This window comes from Dioscorea cayenensis, chromosome 5 (assembly GCF_009730915.1).
Source record: "Dioscorea cayenensis subsp. rotundata cultivar TDr96_F1 chromosome 5, TDr96_F1_v2_PseudoChromosome.rev07_lg8_w22 25.fasta, whole genome shotgun sequence".
Lineage (NCBI taxonomy): Eukaryota > Viridiplantae > Streptophyta > Magnoliopsida > Dioscoreales > Dioscoreaceae > Dioscorea > Dioscorea cayenensis.
In genome coordinates this window covers 32,244,376-32,258,622 of record NC_052475.1, presented here as the reverse complement: position 1 = coordinate 32,258,622, position 14,247 = coordinate 32,244,376, and the positions used below count along the sequence as shown (strand labels likewise).

The window sequence follows — 14,247 nt, the reverse complement described above, 5'->3', positions numbered from 1 at the left end:
TATCATGAATGAAAGATTTTAGCTCTTCAGTGACTCCAGAGAATGGATAAAATTTCTTTTGGCACTCCCCATCTGCCGGATAAAAGGAAACCTGAAAGAATATTATGGAATATAATACCAGCTGCAATGTAGCTCCTCAATATTTCATTAAGGTAGATCATTGACACTAGGATTAATTAAATTAGCAAAATAAAGTGCAAAGTTGACGATATACCAGTAACCATGCCTTCCACTCTCATTCCCACGCTCAACCTGTAGTGTTCCTTTAGTCCCATCAACCCCGCCAGAATATCTGTTGATAGCTAATAAATGAGATCAAATACCATGATAAAGGGCAAAAGAAAAGAGCAAGCAAATGTGTTACCTAATAAAGATCAATGAAATTTCACTATATTAACCCTTTGAAAGTCATTCACATAAAGGGAGTTAAAAATAGCAATAATCTAAATTTTGTTAAATTGAGGTACCTTCGGTGATGTAGCAGATACAACCATGACAAAGACTCCAGCAACACCATTCTCTAATTGGCTACATACAAGATAAATCACCATAAACAACAATTAGGATATTCACAGATTTGAAAAATCTAATCAAAGTGGTGCTCAGGAGTCCGGAAACTTACAAAAAGAGCAGATAAATGTATCAGGTGAGAAGCATGTCCACATGCCGAGCAATTGAAGATACAGTTTTGATCTCACAGCGATCTGTTCACATAAGGATTTAGTAGATTCTTAAATTTGGTCTTGAGATCATTTGAAATAATAAAGTATATTCAACATATTCCAAGAGAGTAATTCGAGAATGTTAAGACTTGTTGGATTTTAAATCATAAAAATCTGATTATGACAGTTAAATCATATTATTATGCTATGATCTCTGGGGTGCACTTAAACTTGGGAAAATTTAGCCCAAAAATCCAGTTTTGTCGTTAAGACAGATGTGGTAACAAGTAGCTTTTTGCAAGAATGCTTGGCTTTTTCAGAATCATCAAATTAATGGCTTTTTATAAGCTAATTATTTGAATGTTTTTGGTCCAACATTTACCATTCTTGACACTACTGCAATGAAGTGTACTCCCATATCCAGAATAAAACCTCCCTGCAAGCGTCACACAACTATTTAGAAAACAAAGCAAGAAAAGCCATAGTAAAGATTCAAGTATAACATATATATTGATAAGGGAATTAATGTGAAATATTTGAGTGATTTCTCCATCATATTATCAGTTGAGGGACAACAACATGGAAGACTTCTATGAAATTATGTTATATGTTTCTTACACAAAACAAGCCAAACTTCATTTATTCAACATTTGGAAATTTGGCAGTTGCAATGAGAAAACCAAATAAATAAATAAACAAATATATAAAAGAAAAGAAAAAAAGCATGATAGATATAACAAGCATTACCAATATCAACAACTCACATAAAAGTTTCGCCGCCAAGTGCTCGAGAAGTATGGATTTGAACTATTCATTGATCCCTCAACAATAACTTGGACGTTCATCATATCACCTATGTCCTTTATCAATTTTCTAGACTACAAAATGAAGTTTAGAGATTTATCATGATAACAAAAACAAAGAATGTGGGTGATCCTCAATAGAAGGTACCTCAAGAAAAGCAGGTTCGAAACGGTAGTTTTCAGCAACAGCCCAGATTGGATAAATTGAATTGTTGCACACTGAATTGTACTGTGACAATGCAGCTTCTGCCTCACTGATAGCTGCCAGCTCAAAACAAAGATGCTTTAGTGGTTGGAAGGATATTTTTAAATCATTTTCAATCAAAATGAAAATACTAATTTATTAAATGAAACGAATAAATTTATAAATAAGGAAATTTAGAACATGCCAAAACAGTTTTTCAAGAATCATTTTGTGGCATAATAAAAAAAAATGAACAAAATACTCACATCCAGCAGCAGGTTTCTCTTCAAGATCCATCATGTTATCATTTGCACGAAACACACGAGAAATTAGAATCCAATATGAAAGATAAGATTAGAAAAGTCCGCTAAAATAAGAAATAACTATAAGCAAGGTACTGAATAATGATTACAGCTAGAAGCCAGCTCAAATTTTAAATGAACAAATCATTGCATGTATCAAAGATCCTACAACTCTAATTTACCTCAAAGCAGCTGAAGCTCACAAAAGGAAGGAAATAAATTGTTTAGTAATCACAAGAATTAGTGAAAAGAAGCGACTCCATTCACGGACAGCTCATATACGAGTTATGTGAAACTTTCACTTTCAGTGATAAAGATGTTAAACAATTTCTCTTCTCAATCACCTTGGATCACATGCTTTCCTGCCCTTAGCATCCTTAATGACATATCAACCTGCATATATAAATTGCCCGGTTAGTGGAGCATTTTACTGATGATGAATTCATGAGACAGAAAAAAAAACTTTCTTGAACGCTAGTAGTGCTAGGAGAAACAAATAAGTTCTCCAGAGGTTATAAAGATGAATGCAAAAAAAACTTGTATTCCAAGGAAATATAGTCTTCTATCACATTTTCATTTTTAAGAAAGTCTATGGAGCAAAAAGATTTGGTAGCTGAATTCCTTGAAATACTTAGTGACTATTTATCCCAAGAACCTTTAATTTACAGTGTTTTTGAGATACGGAGAAAAGTGTGAACTACAAAGTAGTAGAACTTTAGGGGAAAAAGGCCAAGTATCAAAGCATCAGAACAAAATAATATCATGATCTATGTCATCACAGTCCAACCGCTTAGTTTTTTCACTCTTCTACTTTAATACAGGTAAGTCAAATATGATAGGTCTCGATGGAGTAACTTCGCCAAGGAGCTGGCAGCCTGGTACCGCATGGGAACAACAATTTTGAAATCTGAGAGGGGAGTTGAATTGCAGATTTAAAATTCTTGACAATTACGATCTAACAATGTAAAAAGCAAACTCCCCATTTGTTAATGCACTAGACTGGAAGAGGACGTGGCAGTATATGAGTTAAAAATGAATTGAAAGCTCTACGAGGATTCAGGATGGCTTCTCCAGATATGTTGAAACCAGAGAAAGAAATCTTGAGAAAAAATTGGCTTACTTCCCTTTTATTTTGGGTGATGAACAAAGTCCAAATTGAAGTGTTCAAGGTGGCAACAGAATTTATTGTAGAATCCATTCATCAAAATATGGTTCAGAACTTCAGAAATGTACATTACTCAGTATTCTAAAGAGATCATGAGCAAGATGCACCACATAAAGATGCATTTGCACATGGTAATTTATATGAATGTTATATTAGCAGGAATGGCACCAAACGAGCAACTTACATGAGAAAGATTCCATACAAAAGCTATGTTGATGGTAAGTGGTGAGCTACACGATAAAAAGTTTTAGTAGTAAAAGATGCTGATGCCCTACCTGAACTTGCCCAGCAAGAACAACTGCAACTCCAGTGATTGAGTCATCACGAATGATATCATTAAGGCCTTCCTCACCCCATTTAGATTCTATTGTTGGTGCAAAATCACGAGCGAACTCTGCAGCAGCTCTTGCAGATTCCTGGATAGAAAACCAAATAACATGTGTTAAAGTAAGTCGGAAGAATGCAAACAGATCAAGTAATCTCATTAGTTATTAGAAATTGTGCCTCCTTAAGGGCCACCCTCCTATCTAAGATGCATTCAAAGTGTAGCCATTTGAATTGCTGAACACTGAACAGATATGTGTCTCTCAGCTTGCAAGCACACAAAAAATGGGTGAGTTTCTTGTGTTCACGCCAAAGAAGGTATGTTTCTTAAAAACCATTTCGATTTATAAACACTCAATTAAAGCAACAAGAACACTAGAATAAGAGTTAGAAACTCAATTTGAAACACAAAAAAGCAATTTTACTCAACAAAAACTAAATATTATGTTGAGTATAAACTTGAGATTCTAGTGTATTAGTACCTCAGTCCGACTCCAGATTGTTTTAATTGTGACACAATCAGCCAGCTCCCTTAGCCTGGGAATATATTGTGTGCGGACAAAAATACCAGCACCAAGTATTGCTATCTGAGGGCCCGCGACTTTTGGAGTTGTCATCTTCAAATTGTTCTCCAATTAAAGCTCTGTACTTTAAAGAGTGATAATCAAATGAGATAGAAGTGAAAAAATAATCCCCAAGAGAAAGATAAGAAAAGAAGACCCCAAACTGATTAATAAGGTGAAAATATGCACAGGAAAAAAAATACATAACTAGAATAAGAACTGGAGAAACATTTGAACAGATATATTGGCCAAATAAAACAGAAATTCCTAACAAAAAGCCAATGATTTCATCAAATAACATGAGAAAATTACAAGGAAATGGTCACCCATCAACAATCAAAACCCTAAAATAAAAGCAATCATAAAACACAAACTTATTGTCCACAATTACACAGAACACTCTTAGGAAGAAATGCCCAATTACTCCATTGAATCACTTCCATTTCCTTAAAAGAATCCAATTTGTACAAGCACTCTTTCATTTTACCCTCAGTTCTCCTTCTTTATTTGTTGGTGAACTACTAAATCAGAAATACTTGTCCAAGGAAACAGTAGCACTGAAGGCATTAATCTGATAGCCATATGCCCAAACCAAGACAAGCAATACCATTGCATTAACCAACTTTTACTCAATAATCAATAAATAAATAACAACAACAACAACAACAACAACAACAACAACAACATAAAATAAGAAACTTTTACAAATATTCAAATATTCTCTGATTTCATCTTCAATAATTCAAGAGAACAATCACGGACGACCACTTAATTAGTTACATGAAACATTGATACAAGAGGAATCAATCTGGACAAACCAAAATCAGAGGCAAACACACACACACACAAACTAATACAAACTCCACATTGAGCCCAAAAACCATTGCATTTGCAAAGATTTCCTCAGAGTTTTAATCTTCACTTCTTCTAATGCACAACTAAAGATTGCACTAGTTGTCAGTTGAAACAGAACTACAGAAGGAATCAATCTGGAAAAAAGGAAAGAACAGAAACAAATCCAACGAAAAAGAAAACAAAATCATGAATCAATCTGGTGGATTTACCGAATTGATCGCCAGAAAAAGCAGAGGGGAATTCCAAATGAATGCCTGCTTAGTGCTTACCAGATCGCCGGCCAAGGTGCTTGATTTCTAATTTTATTTGTCCTTCCATATTTACTTACGGGGGGATTAAAAAAAATTAGGCAGCCGTTCACGTGATTTGTGCGTGCATTGTGTTTTCAGAATTTAGTATTTATTTTATTTTATTTTCTTGTTGTAAATATATAATCTGAAATGTTGAACAGTAAAATATTTGGCTTCGCAGAAGGAGATCAAACTTTTTTTAAATGCATAGTTGCATAAATAAATGGGTAAACTACCCAGATAGTCCCTAAACTATGGGGTACTTTCTAATTTGGTCACTGTACTTTAAAAAATTTCATTGTCCTTAAACTATTTATTTTCTTCCAATCAAGTCAAGGTTAACGAGAAGCTAGACGTGGCAAGTCAACTTTCCAGCTTCCCTTCACTTTCTTCTTCCACGTGTGCATATGTCCCTTTAAACTCTAATGCTTATCACCATTTCCATTATCTCTTCTCCATCTATTTATAGATACTTTCCTCCTCTTCTCCATCTCTTTACAATCAAAACCCAAGCAGTCTTTTGCATTACATCAATGGGCATCTTTCTAAAAAAACCTACCTTTTCTTTTACTCATCCTCTTTATTTTCCTTTTTTCTGATGTCTTCAGCAACGAGGTTCTAATAAAAACTTCAAGAATGCTATTGATAGAGCAAGGAACTACATCAAAGTAGGTCTAGCCTGGAAAAATTCAAGACGTGTTGCCAAGTTGATTACGGTGGAGGAAATGATCATCAAGAAGAAAGAGACTATGTTTTCCGGAATGAGAGGTTTGTGCAGAGGCTCATGACTAAGCATGGGAGTGTGAGAGTCCTCCTAAACGTCTACCAACTGTCCAAGTTGTTGGTTGGGGTTTGTAACTACAGAGTCTCAGTTATCGATCTCAAACCAAGGGCCTTTCTCAAGCCTCATCATCTTGATGTTGAGGTCGTTCTCTTTGTTGCCAATGGTATGTATAAACACACACACACACACTTTTATACATATATATATTCATTAATGAATCTTAATCTAATCTTTGGAACATGACTCTGTAGGATGTGGAAATGTTGATGTGATGGATTCAGAGAGCAGAAACGCTCATGATCTGAGAAAGGTTGATATCTTGAGGATTTGAGATGTCCATCTTCTACGTTGATGCTGTTCTTGGCTTTGTCAATAGCATTCTTGAAGATTTTCCTTAAAACCTCTTTGTTGAAGACCTCAAAAAGAAGAAAAATGGAGAGGATGAGTAGGAGAAAAAGTAAGTTTTTTGGAAAGGTGGCCATTGTTGTAATGCAAAGGACTGCTTGGGTTTTGATGATGGAGAGATGGAAAAGAGGAGGAGAGTATTTATAGATAAATAGAGAAGAGATAAGGGAAGTGGTCATAAGTATTAGAGTTTAAAAGGATATATGCACACATGGAAGAAGAAAGTGAAGGGAAGCTGGAAAGTTTACTCGCTACGTCAGCTTCCCGTTAACACCGTTCGCCATAAATACTTAATTGGAAGAAAATATATAGTTTAAGGACGCAATTGAAATTTTTTAAAGTCATTGATTGAAATTTGTGACGTTCACCAAATACATCAAGGAATACATCAAAGATTGGCATTCATCAAGCCAACAATTTATTCTTCAAAGATTGATTGCAATCACAAAAGCCACACTTAAATATAAACTACTAAATTACAGAATGCTACTTGATCTTGATGACTAGAACTAGAATTTCTTCACAAATGTTTGAGCTCCATTGTTTGCATTTGATTCAATCATTGCTTCGAGTACAGCAAGATCTCTCAGACCTTCAATGTACGAAAGGCGCTCTTCTGGTTTGAAACCAGCAGCAGCATCCTGTACAATCAGAATTTCATTAGAGATTTAATTTGTTGATGATGCAACCAATGAGCACATAACTCAATTAATTCGCAAAAATTTTCGATCATGTAAAACACAAACATTAATTATTTAGTAAACACTCTGAATTAATAAGCTCATTTAAAAAGTTCTCCTTCTTAAAAGAGCATGACAACACCAAAAATACGACAAATGAAATGAACACCAAACCTTATTTGCAGCCTGAGTAATGTCGTGAACAAAAGCTTTAAGATCTTCAATAACTCCCATCATTGGATAGCGATTTGTCTGACACTGCCCGTCTGCTGAAAAAAATGAAACCTGAAATGATACGGAACACATCAGCATTTCAATTCACGAAATTTGTAACAAAAACATCATTTGCATGAATGATAATGTACCATGAAATCACCATACTGGCTGTTAAGCTCAATTTGCAGCGCTCCTTTTGTGCCATCTACTCGCCACGTTAACTGTGAATAACAGCAAAATTTGAAGAAAGTCGTACTCATTTTTAATTGTAATCAAATGAACAATATCAAAGCTTTGTTGATTTGGAGTACCTTTGGTGAAACAGACCAAACAACCATTGCAAAGACACCAGCACAACCATTCTCCAACTGACTATTTATTCAAATGCAGTGAGTGCCATAAAATGCAATTAGGATATTCACATTTTACAAACTCAAGAAAAAAAAAAGTTAAAAAAGTATAAACTTACAAAACGGTACAAATAGTATCAAATGGAGGAAGAGCCTTATTGACATGCCGAGCAATTGAAGATACTGTTTTTATCTCACTATCAATAATCTGTGATTAAGCAAAAAAAAAAAAGGATGTACATATCTTGATTATTAATTATCTCAGAATGTTGAGATAATCTGAAAATTAAACTTATCAAAGAATGTGTGCACAAGAAGATGTGCTTTATCCTGATGAGACTAACCATCCTTAGGCCTGCAATGTAGTGTACAGCCATATCCAAAAGAAAACCTGACTGTGAATGTGACAAAATGTTTCACACAAGGTAGCAAGTAATCAGCGTCAAAACAGAGATTTTGAACCACAAGCAATTTATCAGATTTGCGAAGCCCAAGTAACTCAAGTAAAAGTTTTATAGGATTCAACAACTTACAGATAAATTTCGTCGCCAACCACTTGAAAAGAAACGATTTGAACTGCTCAAGTATCCTTCAACGGTGACCTTGATATTCAACACATCACCAACATCCTTCATCAACTTTTTTGCCTAAAAAACAAAGTTGGGAAAATTATCATTATATGACAACAGAAGAATATGAAGAATAATACTTGCAGACACCTCAACAAAAGCCGGTTCGAAACGATAGTTTTCAGCAATTGCCCAGATTGGATAAGGAGAATTGTTGCGAATGGAATTGTAGGTTGACAGTGCACAATCTCCTTGACTGACAGCTAAAAACCACAAAGCAAAGTTGTTTTAATTGTTCAAACAAATTAAAACAAGCAAGAAAGTCAAATTGAACTTACTTAAAGCAGCAGGTTTCTCTTCAAGATCCAAAAGAAAGAGAGAAAAGCAAATCAGATTCCATTAAAGTGATATAAAGAAGTCAAAAAAATATAAAAAGAATGTCCAATATAGCTCATTTTAATCACCTTGAAGCACATGCTTTCCTGCCTTAATCATCCTCAATGAAACATCCACCTGTATATGTATGAATTGCAAAATTAGCTAGAGAATGCACATAACCTTGTAATGCATTTGCAATCTTGGTAGCTTCATTTGGATTACAACGATAACGAGTATAGAAGAGGGGAAAAAAAGCAACATTCTCAAATGCAAGTTGCTAGTGACTCAGAAATATATATATATATATATTTTTACAGCAATCGCAGGCAGGATAAATTATGATGAACATATATATATATATATATATATATTGAAGTAAAATGAGAAGTTGATAATGATACCAATGGCGTACCAGAGCTTGACCGGAAACAACGACTGCAACTCCAATGATCAAGTCATCACTCATGATATCATTAAGGCCTTCCTCACCCCATTTACACTCAACTTGCGGTGCAAAATCACGAGCAAGCTCCACAAGAGCTCTTGATGCTTCCTATATGAAAAACACAACAAAATGCAGCAACCTTTAATCCACATATTAAAAGACCCATATCAAAGCAACAGAAACCAAGAACTATTCTGCTGAATCCAAGGTTCAAACTGAAGCAAATTAGCACCTCAGTAAGATCCCAAATTGCTTTTAGTGTCACACGGTCAGTTATTTGCCTTAGATTTTTAATGTATGTTGTGCGAGCAAAGATTCCGGCACCAATTAAGGCTATCTGAGGGAGCACTGCTTCTGAAGCGGCCATTTTCAATTCGCCTGCAAATCAGAACTGTGCATTTGAAGAGTAAGTAATGATATAGTCAAATTTGCTACGAAAAAGTTTTGAACCCAAAATAACTACAATGTGAAATCAAGCATTAATAAAACACAAAACTAAAAACAGAAATAAAAAACCAAATGACAATATTCCTCAAACTTCCCACAATTGGGAGTGCAAGGAAGTCAAAGTGAAATCTAAAAGAACACCAGAATCTAAAAGAAAGCATGGACATCAAACTTTGTTGAACATATGCATGGAATTTACCAAATTGATTTCCTATCTGCACTTGTTTTGCAATATGTCCAACCCTGCTCTATGTTCCCATTTTTAATGTATGTTCGAGTAAGGGTCCATGCTTCACATAATTCATTATTTTGTACGGAAAAAAACAGCCATTAGAAAAAGTTCAATTCTGGTGACCACAACAAGACCCCCATCCCACTCAATCGGTGACGAGTAATAAATAAATATAAATTAAATAAAAATAAAAATAAAAATAAAAGACTCCTAATAATGTCACCTACCAGCCTGACAGTGGCCTGAAAGAAGGATGACCACAAAGGTGTTGTCCTTTCTCTTCATCTTTATGTTTTTAGATCAGTGGACTGTATTCAAGAAAGTGAAATAAAAGTTGGGATCTTTTTGCGGGGTACACATCAGCAAGAAAAATCCCTTGATTTTTTTTTTTTTTTAAGTTACAAAAGTTTGAATTAAAAGAATTGAAATACGCCACCGTTCAGTGTAATCCAACAGTAAAGATAGATCACGTGTGTTAACTATTATGAAAGATCAGAAAATTTCAAGTGACAACAAAAGGAGGAGGACGACATAAAAAAAAATAGAAATAAAAACAAAAACAAAACAAAACAAAAAACCTCAGAAGTGGAGGACTCATTGACAAATTACAATAATAAATTACACTAGACGAAGAAGAAAAAACAAAAAATAAGCCATGAGTCTCCTAAGGTGGGGGTAGAGGGACAAAAAAGGCAAACTATCTCTCTAACTGAAAAAAATAATTCAGTGGATTCGATTATGTAATAACTACTATAGAACCGAGACATGATTCATTTTTATCTATGGTTTTATAAATTTTAGTGTTTATTTGTTATATAGTATACGGATAAGTTGGTAATTATTTCAAAGATTACTGTCTTTTGTTCTATAAGTCGCTAAATTGTGATAATTAAACAGGTGAAGATGAGAATGAGTCATATCTCTATTCCATAATAACTACTACAGAAATGTGACCATCTCTTCTAGGTCCCTTGTGATTGTGGGGTGGTTTAGGAATTACCATATTATACTTGGCAATTGTAGTTGAATCCTTTATTTTGACTTTTTAATGTTTGGAGTTGTAATAATTTATATATAGAGCTGTAATAATTTATGATGTGAATATAACGTAATAGTCTTAAAAAAATCATATTAGCATTTCACGATTTGATTTACTGACATTACAAAAATATATATAATTTAATGCTGTGTTATTTTACTTAGTTCTTCAATTGATGGGACGCATAACAAAGATTAAAGATATTTTTAAAAAATAAATTCACATTAAGATTTCAAATAGATATAAGAAGAAACAAGCCTAAAATAGTTGCCGACTTCCTTCCCAGACACCAATCAGCATCATCAACATTACATTGTGGTCACCATAATAAGCCTTAATTGGTAAAACCTTGCAAATCATAATTTTACCCTTCGAGAAGAATGGCAAATTATGGGCAATATATATATATATACATACAATAAAGTTTATTTCTATGAAAACGTTTGGCATATATATCGAAAAATGTGGATAAACTATAATGCATTAAGATAAAAGAACAAGATACAATATGAGAAACGATGAAAAAATAGCAACAAAACAAGAAGAGCGTTGTAACAACAAACAACCGAGATTGTCCACCGGGAGTGAAACAAGCATCAAAACAAAACACCACCAGAAATGGGGAACAGAAAAAAGCTTACAGAAGAAAAACCACAAGACAGACACATCCGAGGGAGTCCGAAAGCCGCCAGGAGATGGACCCCAATGCATCAAGTTATGAAGGAACTAGCCGGTGCCATCATCGTAACTATCACCAGGGTCACGCTCCTCACGCATGGAGAGTCTTGAGAACCGGATACAATGTCTAACTCCCGATGAGAGTTTATCAAACTTCTGTCTTTTAGAATCTAGAAGACTAGAACTACATCCACCCAAGCGAGAAACAAATGGTAAATTTTAAGAAAAATGGAAGATAATGATAAAGTTGCATAATTGAAAACGCAATCATTTCTTCCTAGCCATACCTGCCAAATAATTACCTTAGCAAGCAAAGAGCATGAAGGTTGGAGTGTGCCACCCACATCCCTAAGCTAGGGCTCCCATAAGTCTGAACTAGACTTTGGGGTACATTGAAACCCTAGGACACATGTAAAACAGTACCAAATGGAAATAACAAGGCTGCATCCGAAGAAAAGATGGTCCCCCGACAGGATGGCACTATGATAGAGGACGACATTTGGCATTTTTGTAATAATTGAGAATAACAAAAGGTAAGTCTTCTATTAAATGCTACTTTTGTAAATGACCTTTTGAACCTTGATAACATAATAAACATGGAAAGAAAATTTAACATGGTATAAAGTAAATAATGCAACTGCTGGCAGAAGATCCATCAATTTGATTTGTAAACCAAACAGGCAACTATTAAATACACTTATTACAAGCATATATCATCACTCAATAACATCACTAAAGCATCCATTATTTCTTTTTTGTTTGATTACCTAGTCAATTGGTGTTGGCTGTTAATGAACATCAACATATGACTATATTCAGAAAAAAGCTCTGAAGGATGATCGAATGATGGAAGAGAGGAAGACACAGGGGGAGCATTCTTAGCAAAAGGGGTAAGGAAAAGGAAGGACAGAGAGACCGAGGGAGATGGGGACTCAGTGGAAGAAGAAGTATAGAAAGGAGTGGACTCATCAAATGTAACATCACAGGAGAATCGAATACGACGAGTGACGGGATTATAACAACGATAACCTTTATGCTCAAAGCTATATCCCAAAAAAACACAAGAAATAGACTGGGTTATTAGTTTTGTTCTCTCCCTAGGTGAGAGCAAAACAAAGTAGCTACAACAAAAAACACAAAGATGATCATATCGGGGAGCTTTCCCATAGAGACACTCACCTGGACTACGACCATTAAGGTGAGATAATGGTTGTAGGTTAATGAGATAATCAACAGTGCTAACAGCTTCAGCCTAAAAATGAGAGGGAAGAAAAGTGCATAGAAGAAGAGCATGGATCATCTCTAAGATGTGGCGATGCTTGCATTCATCAACTTTGTTATGAAGATGAACCCCAGGACAGGATTACTGAGGCAAGGTGCCCTCAAAAGACAAAAAGGCACAAAGGCGTGAGAGGTGTGCTCACCGCCAAAGTCAGAACAAAAGGTTTTGATAGAGGCAGAGAACTGTGTGTGTATCATAGCAAAGAAAGAGCGATAGATAGATAGATAATAATTGGTTACGGTGAGGCATAAGATAAAGCCAGGTGAAGCGAGTGTAGTCATCTATTAAAAAAAAAAACATAATAGCGATGACCACCTTTAGAGATAAAGGGAGCGGGACCCAAACATTATAATAAATAAGCTCAAAAGGAGTAGTAGTCTGAGACACATTGAAAGGATAAGAACGTTGAAGCTGCTTATCGAGCTTACAACCAAAACAAACGACATCAGAAGGAGAAGTGACAGCTTCTAAACACCATGACGAACAAGAAACGACATACGAGAAGGACATAAGTGGTCAAGACGATGATGTCACTTATGATGAGACTGATCGGTAGTATAGCAATGATGAACGGGTCCAACTAAAGATGAAATACGAAGGGAATCCAACGCATAAACTCCATTATAACGATAGTCAGCTCCAATGACCATCCCACTACGATCCTACACACGACATGAGATACAGTCAAAGATAGCCTGACAGTTATAATCAGTGAGTTGGCCAATAGATATAAGACTCATGGATAAATGAGTAACATGAGAGACTGAAGGGATTGAGAAAGCACTAGAGGAGAGATGACTAGTAGAGGAAATAGGAAGAAATGTGCCATTAGTAGTGCGAAACATGAGTAATATTGAGATGGTGAATGGGAATGGTAAAGATGAGTGACATCAGGGGTCATGTGGAGAGAAGCATCAGAGTTAAGAAGCCAGAGATGATGGAAACTACCTAAAACAGATGGAGCAACCTGAACGGAACGCACATCACCAGTAGAGAGGGAGGAGTCCGCTAGATGAGACTGTTGTAACTACTAGAACATCTCCAACAGCTGTTAATTTGTGGGTTGAAAGGAGCAGGAATGGGCTGTACAGAGTGTGTCTGGGAAAATGGAGGCATGGAAAAAAAAATGGAGTTGATAGATGTCTCTAGATTTCCCTAGATTACTCATCCTCATATAGATTTATTGTGCTGCCAATTAGGTTTGAATTCTATCAAATTTAGAATAGAAATTTATATATTTGTTCATGTAGCTAGGTAAGAAATTCTGTTTAACAAATATAAACAAACCATAAGCCCTCAATTTCTAAATTAGAAGGAATTCAAACATTCAAGCCACACTCTTGCCTCTTTTTGTGTCAACATGTTAGGCGAGGCACTAACAATGCACCTCTTTGCCAAACCTGTTAATGTTTCTCCTCCAAAGGAGTGGTTGTTTGCTCCTGCGTTCCTTTCTTCTGTATTACCTTTTTATCTCATCTTTTCAAATAAAAAAAATATAAAAAAACCTTTGAGTTGGGTGATATAAAGTATCTGTCCTGTTGCTAAGAAAACTCGAACACAAGAACTCACCCATAAAATAAGTCCTATTAAACTT

The 14,247-nt window shown here is 35.2% G+C and overlaps 2 protein-coding genes across 3 annotated transcripts; both read right to left on the bottom strand.

Moving 5' to 3' along the window:
• Position 1: 1 nt before the first annotated feature.
• On the bottom strand, positions 2 to 5,162 carry LOC120260293 (scyllo-inositol 2-dehydrogenase (NADP(+)) IolW-like; the record flags this gene model as incomplete). The annotated part of the gene is given in 13 exon segments (XM_039267728.1): positions 2 to 91; positions 208 to 279; positions 281 to 292; positions 468 to 528; positions 623 to 693; positions 1,039 to 1,098; positions 1,427 to 1,540; positions 1,614 to 1,726; positions 1,916 to 1,933; positions 2,296 to 2,344; positions 3,392 to 3,532; positions 3,923 to 4,083; positions 5,068 to 5,162. Coding segments are annotated over 12 exon segments (936 nt in total), but the record flags the coding sequence as incomplete, so codon positions are not given.
• Positions 5,163 to 6,662: 1,500 nt separating this feature from the next.
• Positions 6,663 to 9,777, bottom strand: LOC120260417. 2 transcript variants are annotated; one of them, XM_039267895.1, is made up of 13 exons: positions 9,622 to 9,777; positions 9,208 to 9,366; positions 8,943 to 9,083; positions 8,617 to 8,665; positions 8,491 to 8,508; positions 8,303 to 8,415; positions 8,117 to 8,230; positions 7,928 to 7,978; positions 7,703 to 7,791; positions 7,545 to 7,605; positions 7,383 to 7,454; positions 7,192 to 7,302; positions 6,663 to 6,978 (listed from the first exon to the last, which is right to left on the bottom strand). In XM_039267895.1, exons 2-13 carry the CDS (start codon positions 9,340 to 9,342, stop codon positions 6,847 to 6,849), a joined length of 1,086 nt encoding a protein of 361 aa, XP_039123829.1. In that variant the 5' UTR covers positions 9,343 to 9,366; positions 9,622 to 9,777; the 3' UTR covers positions 6,663 to 6,846. The 2 variants fall into 2 exon arrangements, with proteins under 2 accessions (XP_039123829.1, XP_039123828.1); XM_039267894.1 differs by having other exon boundaries at positions 6,837 to 6,978; positions 9,208 to 9,353; positions 9,622 to 9,756.
• Positions 9,778 to 14,247: the final 4,470 nt, after the last annotated feature.